Here is a 24,542-nt window from a genome sequence, read left to right as displayed (position 1 = left end):
TAGAGGGGAAATACAAGGATTTAATGGAATTAACGGAGAAGCTCCCAAAGTCCAGACCAGAGCCACAGCTTTGAGACTCTCTGGCACTCTCCACTCCATGATCAGTCCTTCCTTTCTGCCCACCAGCAGGCTGGGGATGCTCAGGAACACCACCGGTGCTTGATCTGCCCCTTCAGAGCCCTCTCTAGGGAGAGGATTAAGGTGCATTGCGAACTCCACACAAACCATCTCCATGGCAGCCTCTCCCTCAGCCCTTCAAATCTTCCAGGGAAGGGAGCAGAACCCAGAAATCCCTCTCTCCTCGGTGGGTGAAGAATCCTTGTGTTTTCCGACAGGTAGTAAAGGCTGCACAGAAACCGTCCTGGGGGGAGGGAGGGAGAGCCGCACAGGTCCTAGCAGTGAGATTCCAGTTCTGTCAGCATCAAGAGGCTTGATCTGGTGGAGGGAAGGGGCAGTCCCGTGCTCGGCCTGGAAGACAAGTCCTCAAGTGGGCAGGTGAGCTGGCGGAGCCTCTGGAAGGCAAAGGCAAGCATTGAGTATGGCCACAAGGGCAAAAGGTGACCTGGGCCCTCCCCTTCCAGTCATGGTTATCATTCATTCAGCCAGCTATCACAACCCATTCCCGAGCACATGCAGGAGGCAGAGAACAGGCAGGGTTGTGGGTTTCCTTGGAGCAAGACTCCTGGCTGCAGTCAACGGCAGCCTCCAAATTGAGTTGAGGCACTGGAGACCATCTTTGTCCTCACCACCTAATGAGTTTATTCCTAATGGTGCTTGCAGAGAGACAAAAGCAATAAAGTAAGGACACCAAGAGGCAACAGCCAGCTTGGAGCAGCCCTGCAGCCAGGCAGAACTCAATAAAACCAACAGTTTCACTGTAGCAATGAACTCATTCAATTGATTTATTCCAGGCTCCTTACTAATTAACCCACAACACACACAAAAAAAAAACCCTTGCAAGGCTGGACTTCACCACGGCAGCACAGCCCTGATCCCAGAGCATCAGCCTCACCTCTCTGAGGGAGCCTTTGATGGTGGAGAGCTTGTAGACGATCCAGAGAGGGATGCACACCATGGAGGAGAGGGCCAGCAGCCAGCCCAGGGTGTCCCCCCACCACGGGTACACGTACTTCTTGTTGTAGGTCAGTGGGGTGTATTTGATCAGAGAAAACAAGAAGGTTGCCTGGCAGGGTGGAAGAAACCAAGAGGAGAAGTGCCAGAAAATTAACTGTTAGTGAAAATATGTCTTCCTGGTGGCTCCACACCTGCACAGTTTTATGGTAACAAAGAGCTCCTTGGGACAGCAACAGAGGAGACACCAGCCAAAACACCTTTGCTAGGGCAGTCCCCATGCACAGCCCCAAGGAGCTCGTCCCAGCAGTAGACACATCTGTCACTGTTCATCTGGGCCCTTCTGCCCATTGCTTAGCCTCACACCCGACCCCAAATGTCTCACACATGTGCAGAAGAACAGGCTACACAACTGTCTACATATCTGCACACCCCCCCATATATATGTACATATATCTCAGAGGCACCAGGCTCTGCCCATCTCCCTCCCCACACCTCTTCCCGTGGGCTCTCACCATGCAAACTGCTGGAGTGATGAAAAGCCAGCAGTATTTGATGATGGGCCACGGCCGGTAGCCAATCATGTCTTCAATGTTATCGTAGAAACGCTCAGCACCTGTAGAAGAAGGGAAGGATGGATGCCTCACTGCCACCAGGAACAAGGGCAGCAGGATCTGCGTGTCCCAGGGAGGATGGCGAGTGGGGGCCCTGCTTCACCACCATTTGGGAGCTCCCCAGAAGATGAGGCAGTAACCTCAGCATAGCCAAAAACCCTGCTGGGGAGCTCCCTGAGGAGGAGTGTGGCCATCTCTTGTGAATATCAGGGCTGAGAGAGGTGTCTCAAAAATGCAGGGGGATCTCAGATGCCTGTACGCACAGGGTGGGAAATCACTTCACAACCAGCTCCACATCCCCAAGGAAGGAGGGCCTCAAAAGCAGGGGCACGTAGGAACACGCTGGGGATATCTGCCAAGCAGATCCCCCAGGGCTTTGCTGTGAGGAAGCCCCCACAGCTGAGTCCATGGGCACCAAAGCACGTGTTTAGAGGGCTGCCTTGCACTGCGAAGCACTTGCCAAGAGGAGTTACGGACTGGCACATTGAGGATGGGGAAAGCAGACTGAGAGAGCGGATCTGGGGGCCCTCCTGGTCCATACTCACCATAGACCCAGGCGATGCAGAGAGTCTCGAAGATGGCCACAAAGAGCAGGCACATGCCACTGGCAGCATAGTAATCAAAGAGCTGGAAGACATACATCCCACCCTGGGAAGGGCCAAGCGGGCAGCGAGGCGAGGTGGGGAGGGAGAGAGGGGAAAGGAGTCAGGCACAGGCCAGGAGCTCCAGCCAGAGCAGGAAACGAACTCAGCATCTTCCCCAGAGCTGCGGGCACCTCCCTCTAACTGGGGCATGGTTTGAGCTGACAGCAAAGCCACATCCCTTGTACCCAAGGCCTGATGGAGACGTGGCAGCCCTAGGAGGCTCCCTGCTGCCAGGAGCCTCTGCAGCCCTTCAGCCCAGGGCAGGACAGGAGAGGGGAAGTGGCCATCAGAGACTGCGGGGGTATTTTAGGACAAGACAGGTGTTTCACCACCCAGTGCCACAAACCAGTCTACAAACTGGGCCTGAAGGTTTGTCCAGGCACAAAGCTGCAGGTGAAACATTATTCAAGCAAAATTTTGAAAAAGCTGTCCTCTGAACACAGGAGATGCAAATTGTAAAGGGCATCGTGGCAGCACCAACCCCATGACACACAGACTGCCAGGAGGAGTCAGAGGTCTTAGAGCAGAACAGTTTTAACTCTGAGGCAAATAATCACAAGAGGAATATACATGGAAACAGTGTAATAGGTACGAGACATGCTCAGGCACACCAGATTTTCCATCCATTTTCCACCTAGGTCTATACAGGAGGGAAGAGAAGGACAAAGGCTCTGCCCGAACCATGCAACAGGCCGAAGTGGTAAAGGTTTGGCTCATATAGAGATAAATCTGTAACCAAAATATTGGCTGGCCAGAGCTCCAATCACCAGTCCTGGCAGGAGAGCTGTCAGGGCTGTAACTGGCACAAGGGCTGAGGGCTGGAAGCAAAAATGTGGGGAAGGGCAGGGCAGGGCAGCCTCCCCCAGGCACCAGGCAGCAGGATGGGGCTCACCAATGAGTATCTGGCCCCAGCATGGACCCCACCACCCACCAGGCCCCCAGTGAGCACCATGCGGGTGGTCTGAGCCCAAAATACCTCGGTGAGCATCACCAGCCCAACCAGGTAGGAGAGGATGGAGACCAGCAGGATGAGGGTCTCCCGGCGGTTCTTCTTGCGGAAGATGGTGGGGTACATGTCCACGAGGGCTGTGACGAGGCTCTCCACGCAGACGAACTGCAGAGAGCAGAGACCCCACCTCTGTCAGCCCATCCCGCACCTCCTCCCCGGCACCCCCTGCACTCCCACTGGCCAAGTTCAATCCCGTCCTGAAGGGACAGTGGCCCCGCGCCTTTACCTGGCTGTCCAGTCCCAGCAACACCACCATCAGGAAGAAGAAGCAGGCCCAGAGCGGGGAGAAGGGCAGCATGACCACAGCCCGAGGGTAGGCGATGAATGCCAGGCCAGGCCCTGCGGGGAGAAGGGCTTCAGAGCAGGCAGCGACACGGCACGGCTGGTGCAGGCCCACACGGCCACGAGCCATGCGGGAAACCCAGGCTCCTCACGGAACAGAGGAGGTCCTGAGGGCAGGAAGGGAACGGAGGCACAGCAAGCCACGGCCACATCACTGCTGCGAGGGCTGGGAGGCCACCAAGATGGGGACGTGCAGCGCAACACCACTCAGCCCGGGGCGACTACCTGGCCCCGGGGACAACCAGCAGCCCCCCCATGACCCCACCACCCCACCACGGCCCCACTCACCTGACTCGGCCACCTCGGCGATGGGCACCCCCTGCTCCCCCGCCATGAAGCCCAGGATGGAGAAGATGGCAAAGCCGGCCACGAAGCTGGTGCCGCTGTTGAGGAAGCAGAGGGCCACGCAGTCCCTGGAGGAGGGGGCACAGCATCAGCCGGGGGGCCAGGGGTGACCCACACCCCACCCTGGGCACTGACCCACGAGATAGACTTGCTGCACATCTGAACGCCTAATTTTTTTTTTCCTTCTCTCTCTTCTGATCCCTCCTGTGGGGGAGAGTGCCAGAGATTATTTCTGTCTGAGAGGGGGGCATTTATTTTTCCTTAATAGATTTCTCAGACCAGTTACAATGTTCTGGCCTCTCAGCGCTACTAGATATCTCCTGGTCCTCGCATTATGAGGAAAAGATGAACAGAGCCATCCAATTTATTTCCTCTGATCTATTCCCTTTTGTCTCTGTTTCATCTCATTCCCATCCATCTACTTGTTAAACTAAACATTGCTTATCTATCCAATTCTTTTTTATGCTCCAGTCTCCCCGGGCCTCCTGTGGCGGCAGCCCTCGGGACAACACTAACATTTGCAGCGTCTTTCCAAAATAGTCTGCACTAAACTGAACGCACCCTTCCGGCATTTCATGGCCTGCTCTGACTCTGTTAAATGCTACTCTGCAAATTCAGTGTGATTTTCTTTGCCACTCTGTAGATCTTTAGCATCTGGGGGGCTTCACGCTCCTCCCTGCACAGGAACTAGAGCTAGTCACGCTCTGCAAACATTTCTGGAGATAGAGCAGAGTTCACACAGAACCCCCACACCACACGTGTAGCTCAGATTATTCCTCCCAAACCACAGCACTTTGCATGGTCAAGGACTGCCCATCGCCTAACACCATTTTACACTAACTTGCATTTATTTCACATATTTTTTCTTCCTTCCTAGTGTTCCTTCCCTCTTTCTCCCAGATGTATGTATGAGGTCATTGCCTCCTTGGAAAAGCATGGGCTGGAAGGTGCTCTCCAGTCACCTGGCAGGTGGGAAGGGGCATCATGCTGGGGAGTGAGACGTGGGAAATGGCCAGAGCAAAAAGAAGACCCCAGATTTTTACCCTAAAGGAAGCTGGGGAGATCTGATGATGTCCCTTATTATCCCAGAGAACGAGAAACAGCCCCTGCTCTTTGATGCCATCTTGGAGATGGCCTCTTTGTGAGCCTCTTTACAACTTTGCTGCTCAGCAGCCCCTCCATGTGACATATCCGTACTGGAGATGCACACGGACAATGCCCAAGGCCATGCAGCAGGCCAGAGTCAATCTGTTCTCTTTTCTCTTCCCACAGCTTTCTCTCTGAGATCTGCACCTGATAGAAGGGACATGAAAAGGAAGAGAGGTCCCAGCCCTGCTGCTGGAGCGTGTGGGTTAACACCTCCCTACAGCAGGTGTTAACTTCTAAGGCGAAGAGAAAGATGCCAAGCTAGGACCACATGGTGGTTTGCCAGGACCTTCCACAGCAAGGACAACAAATCTGAATTTAAAAGGCATGGGGAGAACCCAGTACCAAGAGCAATATGGCCAGCATGAGAAAGGGTGAGAAGGGAGGCAGGTTTTCTGAGTTCTTCCTCTCACACGAGTTTTTTGACTCTAGAGGTATGGCTCCAGATGCTGGGTACATCTGAGCAAAATGAGCTTATTTTCACCTGAACACTTCAACTTGAACGTCTGATTCAGTTTGGCAGCTCGGCTGATCTCTGTTGGAGGGCTGTTCAGCATGGGCAGAGCACACAAGAAACAGGAGTCACACCTGCAGGTTTATATACAGACCACAGCTAGCATGTAGGCACCCACAGCACTGATAACTGTGCAAGACACTAGGTCCAAATGAACCTTGGGAGGATAAATTGCAAGGTGGAAGGACTCCAGTCTAGAGACATTTGATCGGACAGCTCTGCTTCCCCTTCAGCACCTATGTAAATAGGGGACATGGTGGTGTGGGGTCACAAAGCCAGTGAAGAGGATCTGGCTCTGATGGGTTTTATGCAGTATGGAAGAGGGAATTTGTCATCTGTGACACAGACAGAAAGTTCCTGGCATTCCCCTTGGGTACAAAGCACAAAGAACTGGATTTGAGGAAAAAACACATGGGAAAAGTGTCCTTATGCCTTGGGTAGAAATGGAAAGCATGATACTTCAAAAGGCCAGGAGCCTCCAGCGGCTCACCGGCCTGTTTGTGCTGATGTTGAGGGAGGGGAAGGCTCAAGGCAGCAGAGCCGTGCTCCAGTTACCTGTAGCAGTTGTTATGGTATTTGTTATAGCTGCCCAGAGCTGTCAGGCATCCCAGACAAATTGCATACGAAAAGAAGATTTGAGTGCCTGCATCCATCCAGACCTGCAAGGGAGATGCAAACACAGGTGAGAAGACAAGGCCAGCACAGAGCGCAGACACTGCACCCATGGGAGGAGGCAGAGCCCCCGGGGCCACCATGAGCAGCAGGAAGATCAGTGCTGGGGTGGTCAGCAATACCCGGTTTTTGGACAAGCCTTTGCTAGGAACAGGCTACACAGTGCCAAGAGTTCCCGTGCTCTGTGAAGCGCCCTGGGGGTGATAAGAGTGCCAAGGGGAAGGGATGCAGCCAGAGCCCTGCAAACCCACGGCACATACAGCTCTTCATCATCATCTCTGTCTTCCTCAGACAAATCTGAGCTGAACGAGCCCTCACTGCCAGCAGAGAAAGGGGACACGATTTGGGTAGGCCTGGTCTCCCACTGGGTGGTACAGGTACATGCTGATGGTGGCCTGTAGCTCCAAGACCTAACTTTAAAGGATCCAAAATGTAAAAGCAAATTAACCAGGCAGGAGGGGAGTATAAGAAACAGACAGAGTTGCTTGCCCAAGACAGCTCCTAAAAGCAAATACAAGAGTGATGTTAGTGCCATGAAGCCCCTCTGAACTCCACTTCGATCTCTCTGTCAACAGCATGTCCCGGTGCTCGGAGGCTGACATTTGTCAGTGCCAAATTTGATTCGAAAGCCCTGCTGTGTGCAGTCACTGCTGCAGCCACAGCCACCGTCTTCTGCAGAGAGCAGCAAAAGCAGGAGCCAACAGCGAGGAATGAAGCAGTGACAATTATTAATTAACCCCTCCACTGTCTAACATCTTTCTTCCTAGAGGGTTTATAAAATAGAGATAAGGCAATCATTCAGTCAATGCTGAAGTGCAGCCACCTTCTAGAGACAAGAGGGAAGGCAGTCAGGAAAGGAGAGCAGAAGGAAGTTGTTACGGGGACAAGCTTAATGCGAAGAGTCTCCAGGTGGAGCAGCAGTGGTCCTGAGATGTCTCCTGAGGAGAGCAGAAGCCAACAGAAAGCACTGCAATGGTTTCGGTGGCTCCAAGTAACACCTGTACCTTGCCATCCACGGCCTCGTGTCCCGAGGGGCAATGGGGTGCGTGAGCCAGCAGTGCCAGCAGCTAGGGCAGGCTGGGGAAGCCGCTTTCCTTGGCTGTCCTGCAAGCAGCTTGGGAAACGTTCAGCCCTACCTTCTTCTCGTCAGTCACAGGGAGTCAGATCGTGCCTTTGGTTTGTAGAATGGGAAGAGGCAGACGATGAGGTTGGACGGGAACAGTTAGTTCTGGGCACGAGGATTTGGAAAAAGTCATTGATCTCAGTGAATTTTACTTGTTTTAGAGGGGTGGAATAGGGAGGCAGGTTTAGAGACCAAAATGCTAGCTCATTAATGCATTTCAAAAGCATTGGGAATAAATGGGGTGTTTTGTTTTGTTTTGTTTTGTTTTCATCAAATTCTAACTTGAATCCCCCTCTCTTGTGTTTTTCTGAAGCCCTTTTAGTTCCATTTGTTGAGTTAACAAGACTTTTGCCATCAAATAGTGCCCCCTGTCCTTGCCACAACATCGGACCCAGTTGCCCAGTTTCAAACAGATTTAACAGTGGGCAGAAGCCTCAAAGAAACCAGCTACCTATGAATTTCACAGCAACCAGGGAATGGGAAAAACTCAGCGTCCCCTCTGAGAGGGAATCTGCAGGGAGGAACAGTCAACCAGTGTTAAATATCAGACAAATCACACAAGCAAGAGACACGAGAAACATCCCAAGGGCAGGAAAAGAAATGGTGCTTTACCAGACACGGTAGAAGTCAAATACCAAGACAGCGAGCTTCATTAGCTCTGTGGCTCACGGAAAGGCTGCTTTCTACACCCAGCAATGCCCCTGACGTGCGGCAGAGACCAGCCTGGGGTCTGCAGGCTCCTGCTCTCTGCCTGCTCCTTCCAACACAACACCCCCGGGGTGCCTATCCCAGGGGATATCTGTGGGGAGTGCGGGGCCTGCCTCAGCACTTGTTCCACCTGAGGCAAGGCAGCACATGAACCAGTGTAAATAAAGCTAAATGTGGCTTGTGGAGTAACCAGCATAACCATGAACACCAGCCTAGGCTGCATGCAGTTTTATTTCCTATTTTAAGAGGCCACTGAGGCTCTTGGGCCAAAGACCAGCCACCTTTCCCTCCTTCCCAGCCCCTTGGCAGTTCCTAAATTCCTTGAGGGCTGAGAGGCTCCACCAGGACTGATGCCATGGGTGCTCCTGACCCTCCTGTGATGGAGCTGAGCAGCACCACCCAGGACCTGGGGTTGGAAGAGCCCCCAGCCCACCTCTCGTCCAGCCCCCTCCTCAAGCTCCCCATGAGAAGCTCATCTCTCCCCCCAGCCCTGCAGTCTCACAGGGGCCATACACAGCAGCCACCCCTGGAAACAACAGCCCAAATCTGCCCTCCCCGGGCTGTGCTCAGTCCCCTCCCTGCTGTGACTCCGAGAAATGCTCATTTCAGTCCTTCCAGGACCCCCCCTCTCCATCCCACATTGCTGATCAGCATCCTCTCATTAATTTAATATTCCCACTCTGAAGGGGTTTGATGGGGTCGCAGGGGGCTCTTTCTTTCCCCTGCAGGAAATCTTGCCGCTGTTCTCTGACCGCTGCTCCTGAAGCAACTGGAGAAGCTCGCCCCGTGGTTCAGATTTCACCAGCACATAGGCGGCCTGGGTATTTTGATTTGGTTGCTGTCTGCAGTTTTCTAAGCCATCCAGTTTATTTAATTCATAATTCAATTTCCTTGAACATGTTGTTTACTCCAGTCTGTAATAACCTCCTACTCGCTGTTTTTAAGCAAAGCCTTCACACCTGAGCTGCAGTTATCCAAGGTAGTTATGGCCTATCAGAGGACATTTTCCTTCCTCCCTTAATTTTCTCAGCAATATTCGCTTTATTATATGTGCTAGAATTTAATAGCCCCCTGTACTGAGACAGATCCTTCCTCAGGAAGACCTCAGAACACTTACAGATAATAACACAGACCATTGCAGAGCAAAATCCTGCTGAAGCCCAGTGCCAAGCTGCCCCCATCGGGGACTCAGCACAGGGCACACCCAGGGCCAAAGCCAGGCAAGCCTCCACCTGCAGCACACTGAGCACTTCTTCCCAGATTATTGCCTTCCTCCGTCCTCCAGGACTGACACGTGGGCACTCAGGGTCCCCACGACACCCCACCAGCCCACCCCGACCTCCTGCACCCACCCTGCCGACTGACTTTTTGCACCCAGGGGAGCTCCCCAGTGCTGGGCTTCCTTTAAACACTGCAAGAAAACACAGCAGGTTGTGGTTCATCCCAAAAAGCACAGCTGCCCACCCTGGGGAGTGCAACGGGGCGAGGGATGCTCCTGACCCCCACGCTTTGTGGCTCTGCCCAAAGACAAACACGCTGCCTTCAGAAAGGGGACGTGGGGGGCCGGCAGCAGCATGGCATGGGCGTGCAGAGCTGAGTTAAAGGCTTGCTGGGAAAAGAAACAAATAAGGGGAACAAATAATATTTAGCAGGCCCCCCTCTTGCTGGGAGGCAGCGGCTCTCGCTGGCAGAGGAGCAGCAGCAGGAGGGGGCTGAACTGGAAGGGGTTTGGGGTCTCTGACCCCTTCCCATGGCTGGGGGGCCCACGATCAAGCAGTCCTTGGCCCTGCCGCTGCCTCCCGGCCCCAGGGGCCAGAGGGGAAGTGGCTCTGTAAAGATTGCTCCGTCATTACATTACACAAAGGCCTTCTGGAGCTCTCGGGGTAAAGCACAAGCACACGCAGCAAGACAGCGTGTTTTCTGGAAATTGCAGGGGGAAAACAAGAGTGGGAGGTCCTGGGCATGTTGTGAGAAGCACTCGCTGTTTGTGCAGGGAGGGAGATGCTCGGGGGCTGGGGAATTTTACCCCTTCGTTCTCACTCACCAAACACAATGAAATTTAGCCAAAAACACTTGTGACTGATACCAGAGCAAAACGAGACCATTATATTTCTTCTCTTTCAAGCAAGCCCAGGCACACTGCCGGCACTTTCTGCACCAAGCCCTTCAGCTCTCTCCCCAGGCCTGTCCATAACACCGGTGTCTGGTCACGGTACAAAAGCATCGAGCGATGGCCAGCCTGCCAGCGCTGGAGAAAAGCTGCTCCAATGACAAGTTTCTCACACTTAACGCTTATTTTTAGTCTGAATTCCTCTCATTTCAGCCTCCTGCTAGTGGATCACGCTGTGCATCTCCCTCCATAATCACATCAGGAAGTCCCCGGTGTTATCTCACTGAAATAAACAATTGATAAAATTGCCACAAGGCTCCTTGTGAAGGGCAGAGCGAGCAAATGTGGAAGTGGTGAAAAACCCCAAGCCCCCCCTTTCTGTTAAACCACAGCCTGAACTATGAAAAACGTAGGAAGTTTCTGGAGCTCCAAAAATGCAGTCAAGGAGGGGGAAAAAGATTTGGGCTTAATAATTGGCTAGCGTACTAACACAAAAATACTAAATGTTATGCAACATTTAGCAACAAATATATATGAGGTTGCTTTTTTTTTTTTTCTTTTTTTTTGGGGGGGGGGGAGGGGGAGATTTTAATTTTGGGACATACAGTTCAAAATCAATTTTCTCTCCGGTGGTTTTGCTGTTATCTGCTTGTATTTCAGCAGAATTGGATTCCAATATGCAAAACTTTTGGTTAGCAGGTTCTCTGCATAGTCTGCTCTTCCTATACATCAAATATTTTGCATTTGATGTTTTAATTACAAATGTTTTATAAAATGAGAAGATGAAGGTGCAGGAAGATTTAGGGAGTTTCAGACTTTATGGCCAGCAGAGACCATTATCAATCAGCTCTCCTGTGCAGGATTTCACACTTCTGTCCAAGGTCGTTGGGCAGGTGATAAGCAATGATTTCCACACACTGACACTTCATCACATCTCAGCTCCTTCTCCCCTAGTAGAACCTGCTAAATAATTCATCCCCTCTTTTGACATATGCTTTCATATACTTTTAAGCAGTTACCCTTTTGTCCCCTTGTGCATCGTTTGCCCTTCGCTTAAGCCTCCCCTTAAGACTCCTTATCACAAGGCTCAGATCGAAGAGCTTATTTTGCTCATTTTTATTTTTATTTCCCACCTCCAGCACCCCTTCCCAGGAACTGCAGAACCTTGCCTTTTTCCAGGACTGCGGGTAAACAACCACAGCCTGCTGCCTTGTGGCCACAAATCAATTATCATCGACTTGGCCCAGGCTCGTGCTGCCCTTGCACGCTGCACACGCGGGGCACTCACCCTTACCTTCCCTCCCCGATGGGGGAACAAAGGAGAAACCACAAGCTGTGCTACCTGGCTTGGTAAGACAAATAAACCACAGTATATGAAGGCAACCACTGCTACTGATTCCACCTTTTCTTCCCCAGAAGCAAAGCATTGGTCAGGGAATGATGGCATCCGTGGTGTGTCGGGGAGGGGGGAGCAGAGCTCGTGTGCTGAGGGATCACAGCACAACCACATCCACCCGTGCGGTGTTTTCCAGGCTGGAAGGAAGCCGTGCTTCCAAAGGTCAGGCTGTAACTGGGACAGAGCAGCAGCAGACCGTGCCGTGCACGGAGGGGTTCAGTGCTGTCCCCTGGGGGATGCAGCCACAAAGACCACGGGGCTTTGCGTAATCTGGGGAGCACCACTCGAAAATGGCATCTCGGTGCAGAAAGCCCTCATACAACATCAATACCACACAGCCACACACACAGTGCTACCACTGGCCTGTCCTCATGCTCCTGGGTGTTTTGGAAAAGCCCCTTCCAACCGTGCTGCACCTTCCCAGAAAGGAAGGGCTCTCCTACCCACCTCCTGCCCACGGGCAAGGGGAGCCAGCACGAGGGAAGCCAGCACTGCAAAATTAAGCTTTCCAGCCACTGCTCAGGCACACAGCTGGCCAGAGAGCGACTGCCAGAAAGCTGAGCAGGAGCTCTGAGCACTGCACAAATGACACAAAGCAGACCACCTTCAGCTGCAAAGCGGAAACTGGCGCTTAGCTCCCCAGATGGGACGCCCTACGTCAAGCTGGATCACCCGGAGCCGCACCGCACCAGTGGCACCAGCAAGGCCAGGGGTCCCCAGCAGCCCTGGCACACCCCCACCCCAGGGACCCTCCTGTGCTCCTCACATCAGGCAGGGCAGGGTCAGCTGGAGATGCCCCTGCTTGCAAAATTAACACCGAAGGCAGCAGCGGGGTGAGAGCAGGAAGAGTTAACAGGGTTACGAGGGGTTTTGCTGGCCTATTTTCCAGGCAGGCACCCTTTAATCTCCTTTGGAAACACCTTCGCACAAAGGCTGGTACAGCAGCTCAGCTGGAGCCAGGATTTAACGTGGAAGAACTTGTCCCAAAGAGATTAACAGCAGCGGTCGGGTGCCGACCCTCTGTTTCTGCAGGCAGGAATTTCTCGATGGGGACGGGGAGGCGAGGAGGGCAGCCAGGCCCCAGGGGTGCACAGAGCCATCCTCCTCCTCTTCCTCCTCCTCCTCCCCACGTGCCGCGGTGCTGCAGCAGCACAGGGGCTCCTCAAGAAATGGGGGTTTCAGCTGGAATTGCTCTCACGGAGGGGTTAATCTGCCACCTCTGCCCATGCCCCTGGGTAGTTCAGACCCAGCTCAGGCTAGAAAATACAGGAAGGGGAGAGGTGAAGGCTGAGGGTGAAGGAGCATGGGGACCCCCCCAGTATCTACCCATATCTCAGCTCTGCCTTATGCCCAGCAGGGTGAAAGAGGAGACAGACAGAATAACTGGAAGAAAGAGAGCGAGAAGGCGTTGGTTAGGCATTGGAATGGGTTGCCCAGGGAGGTGGTGGAGTCACCGTCCCTGGCGGTGTTCAAAGAAAGGTTGGACATAGTGCTTGGGGACATGGTCAGTGGGTGACACTGGTGGTTGGCTGTGATGATCCTGGAGGTCTTTTCCAACCTTAATGATTGATTCCATGAAAAGGAAAAAGAGGTGAAGAGGACAGCCCCAGGCATCCATGCAAGCACAGCTCAGCCGTTTGGCTCCCCGCTGTCCTTACCTGGGGGTCCCCGAGGCGACTGAGGTCTGGATAAAGGTAAAAGAGGATTCCCTGGGATGCCCCGGGCAGGGTAACTCCCCGGATCAGCAGAACCACCAGCATGAGGTACGGGAACGTGGCCGTGAAGTACACCACCTGGGAGGAGGACGAGAGGACAGGTGTGAGCGCACCAAGCGCCTTGCTTTAGCCTGCGGTGGGAAGAAATACATTTTTGAATGTGCCCAGGAAACCTGGGTCATGGCATGGTGCTCCTGGAGCCAGAGAAGACCTTTCTAGTCCTAGGAGAGACACAGAACGTGAGCTAGGCTATCAGCAGCCTGTCACCAGAGCAGCTCCACTGAAGGCAGCAGCAATCCCTGTGTGCATCTGCAAAGGACCTGCACGCCCCCACCCTGATTACAGGGCTGAGTCACACACACAGAACATAAACATAACCTCCCATTTGGGGACAAATGAGGTGTTTTCAGGACTATTCAGGCTAATTGCTGTAGTGTGCTACAACACCGCACTGCGGCCTGCTTCCCACGCAGTTAAAACCAAAGCTGAGTGTGGTGTGGCCTCACCAGCAATTTGGGTAGTGTCATTAATGCCTCTGCTTGGCCACCACACCTTCAAGACTGATTGACCACCGTGCAAACACGAGTTGAGTTTGTTGTATCACACTGGGGCAGCAAAGAAACGCTGCTCCTTCAGGTTTTTCCTGTGTGGATGTGCAGAGCAAGGTTTTGCCTTCGCCTTAATGCTACCCAACAGCTCTTTTCTCAGCTTTGGCAGTTACGCACCAAAGAGCTAAAGCACATCTCTAGAGGAGCTGCAATGTGTGATGCTGTGAAATGATCTGTTCCTCATGCCTGCCCATCCATCCAGAGCGAGCCGTTCCCAAATCCACCTAAAGCCCACCACCCCTTAGTGGTGGTGGCAGTCTGTCACTGCTTACAGCAGTTTCTGCAGCAGCAGAGGTACTGCCAGCAATGGGAGGGTGATTTGCCTGGACAACACGATTAGGATTATCCTGGGTAATCCTCATGGATCCAAGTGGTGAATCAAAAAGAGATTCTTCTGGACCCACCCTGATGTACTCCATCTGAGTAAAGCATCCAAAGCAGCTGACACTGCAATGGGTCTAAGCTGAGATACAGACCTGGTGACTCAGGTTTGTGATGTGGAAGGACAGAAGGATTTGAGAGATCCCACCCTTGAAAAAACAAACTACTAGGTTATCACCTCAGCCTACAGCCCCAATATCTCCATGCACTTCATGTGTCTTGCTGCATATATCAGAGCAGTCTTGGGGAATGCCACAGAGAGAGGTGAAAAACACCTCCTTGCTGGGGCTCATGATTGCCTGAGACATCTGTGTGAGCAGCTCCATCCCTGTCCTTCTGAATCTGCATCCTGGACATTGAAGGAGCCCAGGGACATCATCCTTCAACACCAGCAAATGCCGTTATTCATTTCAATCTCAAAGTTTCAAGAAGACTCTGATTTAGAGCTTCTCAGTGACAGTTAATCAAATCTACAGGTCCTGAGAGTTTAACAGTCATCCCTGTACTTGCCACACAACCGAATTATTGCTTTGGGATATGGCAGGATGAAAGTCTAATCTTTCTCAGCTTGTGAAAGCAAGATTAAAAGCAAAAATCTTAAAGACAACCCATTGACTTTGAACCTTCGTGCATATTCCTCCAGGATGGCAGGTTGCACGTTCTCAGATGGATCTCTACATCAAAACAGTTTCAGGGGCTCTGTGCACAACCTGGTTGTTCTCTGGTACACGGTTCAGATCTTGGTAATGCCCCGTGTGCCTGCAAGAACTTGCGTGTTAAGCTCTTCACCCAACAGTCACTCACATCTGCAGAGACCAGCATCCCGAATTTGGAGAATGTTTTCTTGGATGGAGAGTGCCAAACTTCTAACAACACAAACATCTGGATCCAATGAGATATTACTCAATGCTTGGCTCAGACCCAATCTTTTTATTTCTCGGGCATTGTTAGCACTAGCTACATCACCAGGAACCTTGCCGGGATCAGTGTGATCATTCTGTCACATGCTGGTCAGCAACATCCAGGGTTTTATTTGAACCTGATCCACATGCCTCGGCAAAGTGATTCCATCTGTGACAACCTCCTGCATCTGCGAGCGCTCCCCAGGGACAGGCAGTCCCTGCATCTGAGGATGCAAACCGCTGCAGGACTGCTCTGTCCAGGGCAATGTCAGTTCAGGGGCTGATAGACCAGTGGGCAGTGATTCTCCACTATAAGAAGAAGGATTCTGCTTTCCAGGTGGTAAGATCTCATCATCATTTGTCCTTTTAGCTAAGAAGTGCCTGCATTTTACATAGAACTTGTATCTAAAATAGATTGAATTTGTTCTCAGCACTTCCCACATTATGTTTGCTGTATCTTAGTATCATATTTGCTGTTATTATACTGCCTCTGCTTTCTTTTACTAGGCCACCACAGCAAGCAGTTGCTCTTTTCTTCTAATTTTACTCCATGGAAACCAGAAAACATCATCTCTGCAAGCTGCTTGATTTCCCCTTCATGTTTCATAGTTCCAGACCATTCTGGGAGTAGGAGGAACTGCTAACATCCATGCCATCAACTTGATGGAAATGGATGCGGCTACGATTTATATCCCACCACACATGCCATGTTGTTTGAAGCACACTGAGAAGACACCATGTAGATAACAGACTAAACCTTTTCACTTCCATCTGCTCTTGCTGGCTGGGAATGGGTCAGGAGGCAGTAGTAGGAACTAAGTAATGGTGTCAGTGCAAATAACCGTGGCACATGCTGCAACAGAGAGGAGACAGGGATGGGGAAGCTTGGGATGGAGCTGTATCGTCACACCAACCCTTCCTAGGAGAATTTGGAGAAATACCTCTGTGGTGACCAGAGTGAGTGAAAAAAGGAGACTCTTGCTGGGGAATATGAGCAAGTATAGCAAGAGTTGGGACCAACAAAAAGACAAAAAGAAGATCCCCATGATGCTGAGGCAGAGAGGGCTTTGAGATCACCTCTGTTACTTTCGTAACTATCTAATGAATTTGAAGATTTTCCATCTGCACCTGCCAGCAGAGGCAAAAACCACACGGCTTGTTCATGCTGTGGCAGAAGGGAAGGGAAAGTGCAGCCATCCACTATGCAGAAAGACAGCAAGTTCTCCTGGGCCTCAGATGGAGAGGGATCAGGTGGAAGATAATCTTGGAAGTTAATGCTCTGAGAAGCCTCCCGCCTCTGTCTAGCACTCCCATCCTTTCTAGCACAGAGCCTGGTGCTGCACAGTGAGCACTGCAGGGTCCTGCTGCCTCAGAAAAGCATTTCCAGGACTTGCCTAAACACACAAGAAGCAGGTGGGTCAAACACCCCAGCTGTGATCAAAGGAGGAGCTCAATGTGAGCCAAGCACTCACCTTGCCTGTGGACTTGACCCCTTTCCAGATGCAGAAGTAGCAGATGATCCACGCCAGCAGCAGACACAGAGCCAGCTCCCAGCGCAGGCTGCCCACATGCTGGATGCCATCGGAAATCTTCAGCACTCTCCTCCTGCACAGAGGGAAGGAAAACAGCACCTGAGTGTCACCGGAGATGGCCACCAGTGTTCCCAGCACCATATCTCACTCACCCCACCACCAGAGCACCTGACAGCTCAGGGGAGGAAGGATGTTTTACAAACAAGGCCCAGCTCTGAGCTGCAAGCCACAGAGGAGTCAAACAGCACCCCACACGCAGACTGCTACTGCAGTACCACCAGCCCGCTTCTGCACTTACTCCCACGCTGGCCTGTTGGGTTAGACATTTCTACTCCCTTTATCTGAGAGTGATACCATGGTGCAGTCCCGAACCTGAGACAGGCAGAGAGGGACATGCTGGAGCCCCAGCAGCTGCACGTGGAGCATGCTCACAAGCCTGCCCTGCTGTAAAAGGCTGAAACTATCCCAAAATAAAGGCTACGTTCCTGGAGAACCACAGTCTAAGATGGATTGAGAGGGTAAGAAAGGGATCGCAAGAAATCATGCTGTTCCTCTGAATATTTTGTTGTTATCTTGCTCTTTCCCTGCTTCTAAGCATGTGGACTATGTAACCTTTGGGGAAGGATGCTAACAGACCATAACTAACTGGACACTGTACCGCAGCCAGAAGCATGCCATCACCCCAGTGGCAGGTCAGTGCATCTCAGGGAAACCCTTGCCTCCTCCACCCCTGCCCAAGGAGGGCAGGAACGGACGCTGCATCAAAAGGGACAGACAGTGGAAATTTCCAGTCCCGTGTGCTGGTTCGCCAGAAACACAGGGATGCTCACAGAAGACCAACTTTTCCAGCTGCCTGTCTCAGGAGGAGCAGTCTGAGGCAGGCCAGCATCTAACTGCATGCGAGCAGGTTGAAAGAAAAAATACAAGTGCACTGTAGGAGAAAAGAAAAATCCCATCTATGGAAGGAATTACCATAAGCTCATTAGGAGCAGTGTATGTACCCAGCGCCTTGCAGTCTGTAATGATCACTGCTCACGGGCAGATGCAAGAACAGAGCTTTGCCCTGTGCTGCCCCAGGGATGCCGCGGTGTGCAGAGCCCTCTGCCAGCCTCAGCTCACGAGGGAAATTCGTGGTGGCAGCAGAGGCTGCCTTCTTGGTCTGTCAGCCAGGACTCGGAGCTGGGCAGTGCCCATTCTCCCAGGAGATGCTGAGCATCATCAGAGATCGCACGCCTGCAGCCTGTGCCTTTGTGCCAGAAATCAAGCTACTCTGTGCTTTGGGCTAACCAACGCACAAAGGAAAAAGACAATGAAAAGGGGGGGAGCAAATATCACCATGATGTGAGCTGAACCCAGCACTCAAGTTTGATTTCGGTGAGCTTCTCCCCTCAGTATAGCTATCATATTAGTCACTGAAGTAAAAGCATCACCTCTTTTTCTATTTTTGAGATGAAGATTAGCCTGCATACAAAAGTCACCATCCACCATGACACAGCCTCCTGGGAACATGCTGGTACCACACAGGAGCACAGATCCAAAGGAAAGAGATCACCCACTGCATCACCAGCATGGGCTCCTGCAATACTTCACAGGGTTTTTAGGTCTCCTTTTCAACAGGTGAATACTCTAAAGCTTACAAAGCACACAGACAAAGACCCAACAGAGAGCTGCTTCATGGTGGATCACCACAGACCACACCACGCTCACAGATGTGTTCTTGTGTCCTGAGCATGGTTACAGTGGATGTAGCCACCAGGCAGGTCAAGGGCTGCACACACAGAGTGCTCTAGACAGAACGAGAGCAGTGGATAACCCAGCAGACACATAAACCATACCCAAGCCATAGGGCAATGGTCACCATATCCTGAGGTAGTGACCCTAATTTTAATGAGGCCTGCACCCTGGGTAAGCCTGATCCGTGGTTTGGGGATGAGGAAGACAAAGCAATTCACCTACACTGCAGGAGGAAATATCTGTACAAGGGAGTTCACAGGTGGAATTGAGGAACATGGGAGGAAGCAGAGGGAGAAGCAGCACAAACAGAGGAGGAATAAGGGAGAAGAAGAAATTTCAAGGCCCAGAGGAAGTAAAGCAACAGTGAGGCAAAGTTTTGTACAAAGTCAGCTGGCCATCACCAAGGCCTGTGAGAATGAGGAGCCCAAAAAGTCCAGGGGATAGCAATAAGGCATAAGGGCAGGACAAGTCAGCTGGCTGAGGCATGCCAGCACAGCCCCAGACAACCACCATGAGCCCCCCTGAGAGCCTTTGCCCTGACTGCCCAGCGTGCTCTCTCCTGGCCTCTTCTGACCTGCGCGGATTAATGGGAACCACCAGCACGGGTGGTTCATTGCCCGGGGGAGGCAGGTCTCGGAGGGAAGAGGAGTACAGGCCGTGCTTTACTTACTCCCAGAACTCGATGACCGGCGAGGTGGCGTTTTCGCGGGTCACGTTGAGGGTCGAGTTCGCCCTCTGGAGCTCCATGCAGTTCCCTGCGGGAGAGGCCCGGGGAGAGAGGGGGCGTGAGTAGCAGTGACTGGAGAACCGGAGGAAACCGCTCCCTGTCCATCCACAGGGTCAACACCCAGTGACATTGACTCAGAGACAAATTTTGTACAGTCCCACTGATGCACCAAAGGAGTCCCCTCCAGGGCAAGAAACCTAGGACAATTAAGAAGATGACATTTAATTTTTCCTTCCAGCAGGCATGGTAAGCCGTCCCTGGGTTTGTAGCTCACACACAGCACAGGATGATGGATGGAAGGAAGGAGGACGACACCCTTGGTGGCTGCAGCCTCATCCCCAAAAACACCATCAGGACTGTGGTCACTGGGGGCTCCCCACCCCTACAGGCAGCGGTGTGACCCGAGCTGGGGTTTCATGGGCTCAGCAGTGCTTGGACCCAGGGGAGCAGCAGGGCCTCCGCACCCACCTGTGTTCCACTCGTGGTTGCAGCTGCCCCAGGGGAGGTCGATGGTGAAGGAGCTGAAGAGATAGAACAGGGCCCAGGCCAGCACGACGATGTAGTAGAAGTTCAGAAGCACTACGATGACCTGTGAGGCGTAGCCAATTCCTGCGGAGAGGAGGCCCCCAGAGGGGGTGAACCACTTGTTGAGGACCAGGTTTCACCAAGGGGTCAGCACCTGGCCCCCTGGCCTGTCCCCCACTGTGCTCACTCAGAGCTTCGTCTCTGCTCTGCATGGTGAGTGCTGCTGGAGGAAAACCAGCACATCAACCCCCCGAGGTGTCAGTCACCCCCAAAATCCCACTGTCTATACAGGCTCTTTAACCCAACCTGCACCAGCAGATGGGCTTGGAGGGCAGCTGAGGTGGGATGAATACACAAAACCACTGGCTGGTGGGCAGCTCCTGGGGCCTTAATCTACAAGGTTTTGGTACAGGGAATTCAGGCAACTGGGACTTTAGAATCCTGAGAAATCATGGAAAGTGACTTGAGAGTGAATGATTGTGCTGAAATAGTGGTAGAAGTGGATCTGACAGTTAATGACAGCTAACACCTTTCACCACTAACGTTTTAAGCCCTCCACAAACTCAGGGAAATGACATAGCATCGACTTAGAAAGATAACAGTATATTTCAGGTTCTGCATAACTGCCAGGAGCATTTTCATCATTACATCTTAGAGGAATTTTTATTGGGTGCAAAGCTCCCGGCCAGAGCCTGACATGAAGAAGGAAGCTGGGATCAACTTTTCTGGATTAATTTTGGGAAGGGCTGGGATTCACAAGGGTGGGAAGAAGATGAGCACAGAGCCCCCATGGGTCCCCAGGGTCCCCCCAGTCTCACCCCACTCACCTTCAAAGAGGGGACAAATCCTGCGCCAGGCCGTCACCCCTCCCTGGCTGGTGTACTGCCCCAGCGCCGTCTCCAGGAAGAAGACGGGGATCCCGCAGGTGAAGAGGAAGATGAGGTAGGGGATGAAGAAGGCACCTGGCAGATTCAAGCAGCATACAAGAGAAATAAGGCCTGGATGTCAACACCAAGACAAAATGTGTCAGGCGTTTGGTTACTCCAGGGTTAGTGTTCAGTGCAGTAACAGCTTTCGCCCTGCAGTGCCTGAGGGACATCCCCACGAGCTGCTTGATGATCCCAGGTTCATTAATACCCCATGGAAATTGCTCAAGCCTTGCCTTTCCCTCACTTAGTCCTTTTCCAAGACAGTGAGATATTAACTGACTCTTGGGTCAGGCTGGTGGGAGTACAGGAGAAATAACAATTCTGGAGCAGAAGTAAACTCAAAATCCAAGATTTTTCATTAAGAAGCTTGGCTGGTATGGATGAATATGGAGAAGGCTCTTTGGGGCCAGAAGTCCCACCCTGTGCTCACCCCATCAGCAACCAGGGCCACAGCCCTCCCCTTCTGCAAAAAAAGTGACCCAAAAAGTGCACAGAGAGAGCTTCCTGGCAGCGCCATGAAAGCGGTGCCTTTTTCCCAGAGGGGCGTGGTGGGACGTTGTGGCAGGGACCCCAATGCCCGTGGGAGGTGTGCTATGTGTCACCCCAGCCCCTTCCCCTTCCCCTGCGGCGCCAGCAGCCGCACCACCAGACAGGCTTCCCCAGTATTTCCCAATCAGCCGGGCCAGCCTGCCCAGGGAAGGCCTGACCCTGTCATGGGAGGCGAAAGCAAGCACGAACGAGAGTGAAAATAACTTTTTTTTTTACTGTTTTTTTTTTTTTTTTTTTTTTTTTTTCCCAACACTATACAGGACCTTGGTATCTCACACTGAGTACTAAATATGTAAGACTCTTTGCTATATGGAAATATCCCTCAAGAAAGACAAGGTGACAGGCTGCCCCTATTTACATAACTCAGATTTTGCAGATCTCTTTTGTGGAGAGCCCAGCGCATTGAGCCAAGCGAAGCACAAGCTGAGGAGAGTTATCACCACTGCCTGCAAACACTCCAGCAAAAGTCACTGGGAGCTGCATGGTAACACTGGTGACAGGCTGGCCACAGCTGCCCTGAAACTGGAAATTAAATAAAGGCCCCTCACTTTTATTTAAGCACCAGAGAAGCAAGTGGCTAGACCAGCCTTCCCCAAGGAGCACAGAACCAAACCAGGTTTTAAAAACCTGGCAGCCTTTAAAATCAATCTCGATGCACTATGAGGGATCTGGTGCCAGGACGGGGCTGGGCTCTGGAGGCAGGGCAGAGCCCCTGCTGCTGCCTGGCCTCGCTTCACCTCACTGCCCCAAGAACTGCTGCCCTCTGTGCCCCAGTCTCGTGCATCCTTCCCCTGCCTCACAGGATGAAAACTTTGCCCGAGACTTCAAACTCCTCGGTGCCTCTGCCACTTCACAGGGCTTTGCTTCAGGCCCATTTTGAGGGGAAAAAAAAGGCTGAGAAACCTCTCTTCTGTCCAAGCAGTCCCGAGCTGCCTTTCGAAAGGGAATGAAATTCCCAAGCACCTGGTGAAAAGCAACACGCACCAGGCAAAGCACAGCGTGAAAGTAGCTAAACAGCAGCTAATCCTCTTTTATGCCACCGGGATGAAAGCAGTTTAGTGAGGCCCATGAGACTGCCCCCAGCTAACGCCAGGGGATTTCAGCCCTGGTCCCCAGTGCCCGCCAGCTCCCAGCCAAGTGCTGCTTCCCCCAGCCCTGCCCTTCCGGAGAGCCCAATTAGCAATTAATCACCAAATGGGGAGAGCAGCTCCCTCCCCACCTGCCACCGAACCGAGCTTGAGAAAAACTTTGGGCTTTCATTTTTCTCCTCTAAAAGGCTACCTCAAGCTAAAGGAAAATGTGCACTGGGGCTGGGCAGGGATGTCACCGGGGAGATGCTGGTGGCACCAGGGCCGCACTCACCTCCGCCGTTCTTGTAGCAGAGGTAGGGGAAGCGCCAGACGTTTCCCAGGCCGATGATCTCCCCAGCCACCGACAGGACGTACTCCAGCTTGTTGTTCCACTGCCCTCGCTCCAGGGTCTGGTCCTTCTCCTCTTCCTTCTCCTTTTCCACGCCAGGCCGCGCGGGCACCGTTTCGCCATTGCTAACGGCGCCAGGGACTCTGTAATCCATCCCACCTTCAGGAGGAGTTTCCTTTGTTACGCTCACAACAAGCCATGCAACGAGGCCAAAACCCAAGCTATGGAAGGCCAGAGAGGGGAGAGGACACACGCAGGCACCCACGTGCCGAACCCTTACTCGGCTGTTTGTAATGATTCCTGCTGGAAGGAGGGCACCAAGGGCACGTGTGAGCTTTGGCTGTGCCAGTCCTTAAAAAGCCACTGCCAGCTTCATTATTTTTAATTGACCCATCTCAAAACACTTGTGGAAGCACATCCTTCTACAGAAGCTCCCACTGCAGCATGCACCGGGAAACAGCGTTGGGGCTGGAGTGGGGTGAGAGGAGGGATTAAATACATAAAGAGATGTTTTATAAGCACTTCTCTCACCTGTTGCTGTTTACTAAGGTCTGGTGTTACAGACCGTATGGTGAAAGCTGGAAAGGACACAAAAGTCTTAGATACGGGAAAGGGGCAAACTGAAATAGGAGGGAAAGAAGCTTTTGCTGTCAGTGGTGGCAGCTGTTAGGAGCAATCTCCCCGGCTCTGCGGCTGCCATTTAGGAGGCTGGGGGTGTTTGGGCCTGTTCCTTGCGGGCAGGATGCCCTCCTGCCTGCAGAGCCCTGGGGGCAAAGGGCGACCCAACCAAACCCCATCCCACAGCTGGGAGCGCCGAAGCCCCTCGTGCCCCGGAGGGAGCCTTCCTCTGCGTGGTGACCCTCGCCCTCTGAGCTTGAGCCCATCGAGCTCAACCTACGGTGGGAAACTTTGGCCATTCATTCTCGCCAGGAGAGCAGGAAAAGGCACCGGCAGCAAAGGACACTCTTCCCCATCCGGGGAGGGGAAAAAAAAGAAAAACAGGCAAAGCAGCACTTTGACCCCCTCCCTCCCTGCCCCTGTGCAGCCCCCTGCAAAGCCCTCGGGGAGGTGGAGAGGAGCAAGAAGCGCTGGCAGGAGTTTGACAGCAGCGGCTGGGGAGGATCGGGAGGAACCGTGGGTGCTGGAAAATGATTAAACGAGCAGAAAGCGCGCGGTGACCTCTCATCCAGCGCGGGCCCAGGGATGGGCGCGGGGGGTGGGTGGGCGCGCAGCGGTTACCTGGCGGACGGGGCCGGCGGGGCGCGAGCTGGCGGGAGAGGCGAAGGCAGGACCCAAAGGTGCTGGCGATTTAAAGCGTGGAAAGGGAAAAAATTCAGCCCTGGTGTAATCCTAGACTTCGCCCAACCCACATTCCTTCCCCCACCCCCCAGGGCCGGACAAAAACCTACACATGACTGATTTCATGGCCAGGGCGAAGGGGCTCTTTCCCCCTGCCTGCCCGCAGCTCTTGCTGGGGCCGCCCGTCCCTCGTCCTCCCTGCCGGCCGGTGGCTTTTTGGCTGCTGCAGGGTCACACGTGGCCGTGCTGCTCCTCATCGCTGGCCACGGAAGCACGGGAGCACCCAAGGGAGCCAAAACCAGGGGCTGAGGTAAGAGCCGAAACCCCATTTAACGGGGTCTCTCCTGGGAGAAGGGGACGTGGGCAGGGGGCAGCGCCCAGCCACACATCGCCCCAGCAGCCAGAGCCAAGCAGCAGCTGGAAAACCACGCACGAGGATAAAAACCAGCCCTGGTGGCGCACAGGGCTGCAACATCAGCAGGAAGGAGGTCTTGGTACTGCTGCCAGTCATTATCTGAAGGCATTACG

General features: G+C 52.9%; 1 protein-coding gene across 6 annotated transcripts; it reads right to left on the bottom strand.

Moving 5' to 3' along the window:
• SLC6A13 (solute carrier family 6 member 13) lies at positions 1 to 24,090 on the bottom strand. 6 transcript variants are annotated; one of them, XM_068661366.1, is made up of 15 exons: positions 23,955 to 24,090; positions 22,659 to 22,874; positions 20,646 to 20,780; positions 19,762 to 19,902; positions 19,237 to 19,321; positions 16,773 to 16,905; positions 13,353 to 13,487; positions 6,241 to 6,344; positions 3,969 to 4,093; positions 3,565 to 3,677; positions 3,306 to 3,443; positions 2,231 to 2,333; positions 1,587 to 1,687; positions 1,013 to 1,183; positions 1 to 512 (listed from the first exon to the last, which is right to left on the bottom strand). In XM_068661366.1, the coding sequence occupies exons 2-15, from the start codon at positions 22,867 to 22,869 to the stop codon at positions 393 to 395; spliced, it is 1,815 nt and encodes a 604-aa protein (XP_068517467.1). In that variant the 5' UTR covers positions 22,870 to 22,874; positions 23,955 to 24,090; the 3' UTR covers positions 1 to 392. The 6 variants fall into 6 exon arrangements, 5 of the variants coding, with proteins under 5 accessions (XP_068517467.1, XP_068517486.1, XP_068517477.1 ...); XM_068661385.1 differs by having other exon boundaries at positions 2,231 to 2,312; XM_068661376.1 differs by lacking the exon at positions 23,955 to 24,090 and adding an exon at positions 22,996 to 23,043.
• Between the last annotated feature and the right edge of the window lie 452 nt (positions 24,091 to 24,542).

This window comes from Anas acuta, chromosome 1 (assembly GCF_963932015.1).
Source record: "Anas acuta chromosome 1, bAnaAcu1.1, whole genome shotgun sequence".
Classification (NCBI taxonomy): Eukaryota; Metazoa; Chordata; class Aves; order Anseriformes; family Anatidae; genus Anas; species Anas acuta.
The sequence above is the reverse complement of the archived record's forward strand: the minus strand, read 5'-3'. Positions and strand labels throughout refer to the sequence as shown.

What these genes read in the sequence shown, in the direction of transcription:
- SLC6A13 (XM_068661366.1), bottom strand. Translation starts at nt 22,869, where the DNA reads ATGGATTACAGAGTCCCTGGCGCCGTTAGCAATGGCGAAACGGTGCCC. An exon ending in CAACCACGAGTGGAACACAG is followed by an intron (nt 19,322 to 19,761) that starts GTGGGTGCGGAG and finishes CCTCTCCCGCAG; the next exon opens with GGAACTGCATGGAGCTCCAG. An exon ending in CCGGTCATCGAGTTCTGGGA is followed by an intron (nt 16,906 to 19,236) that starts GTAAGTAAAGCA and finishes CCCTCTGTGCAG; the next exon opens with GAGGAGAGTGCTGAAGATTT.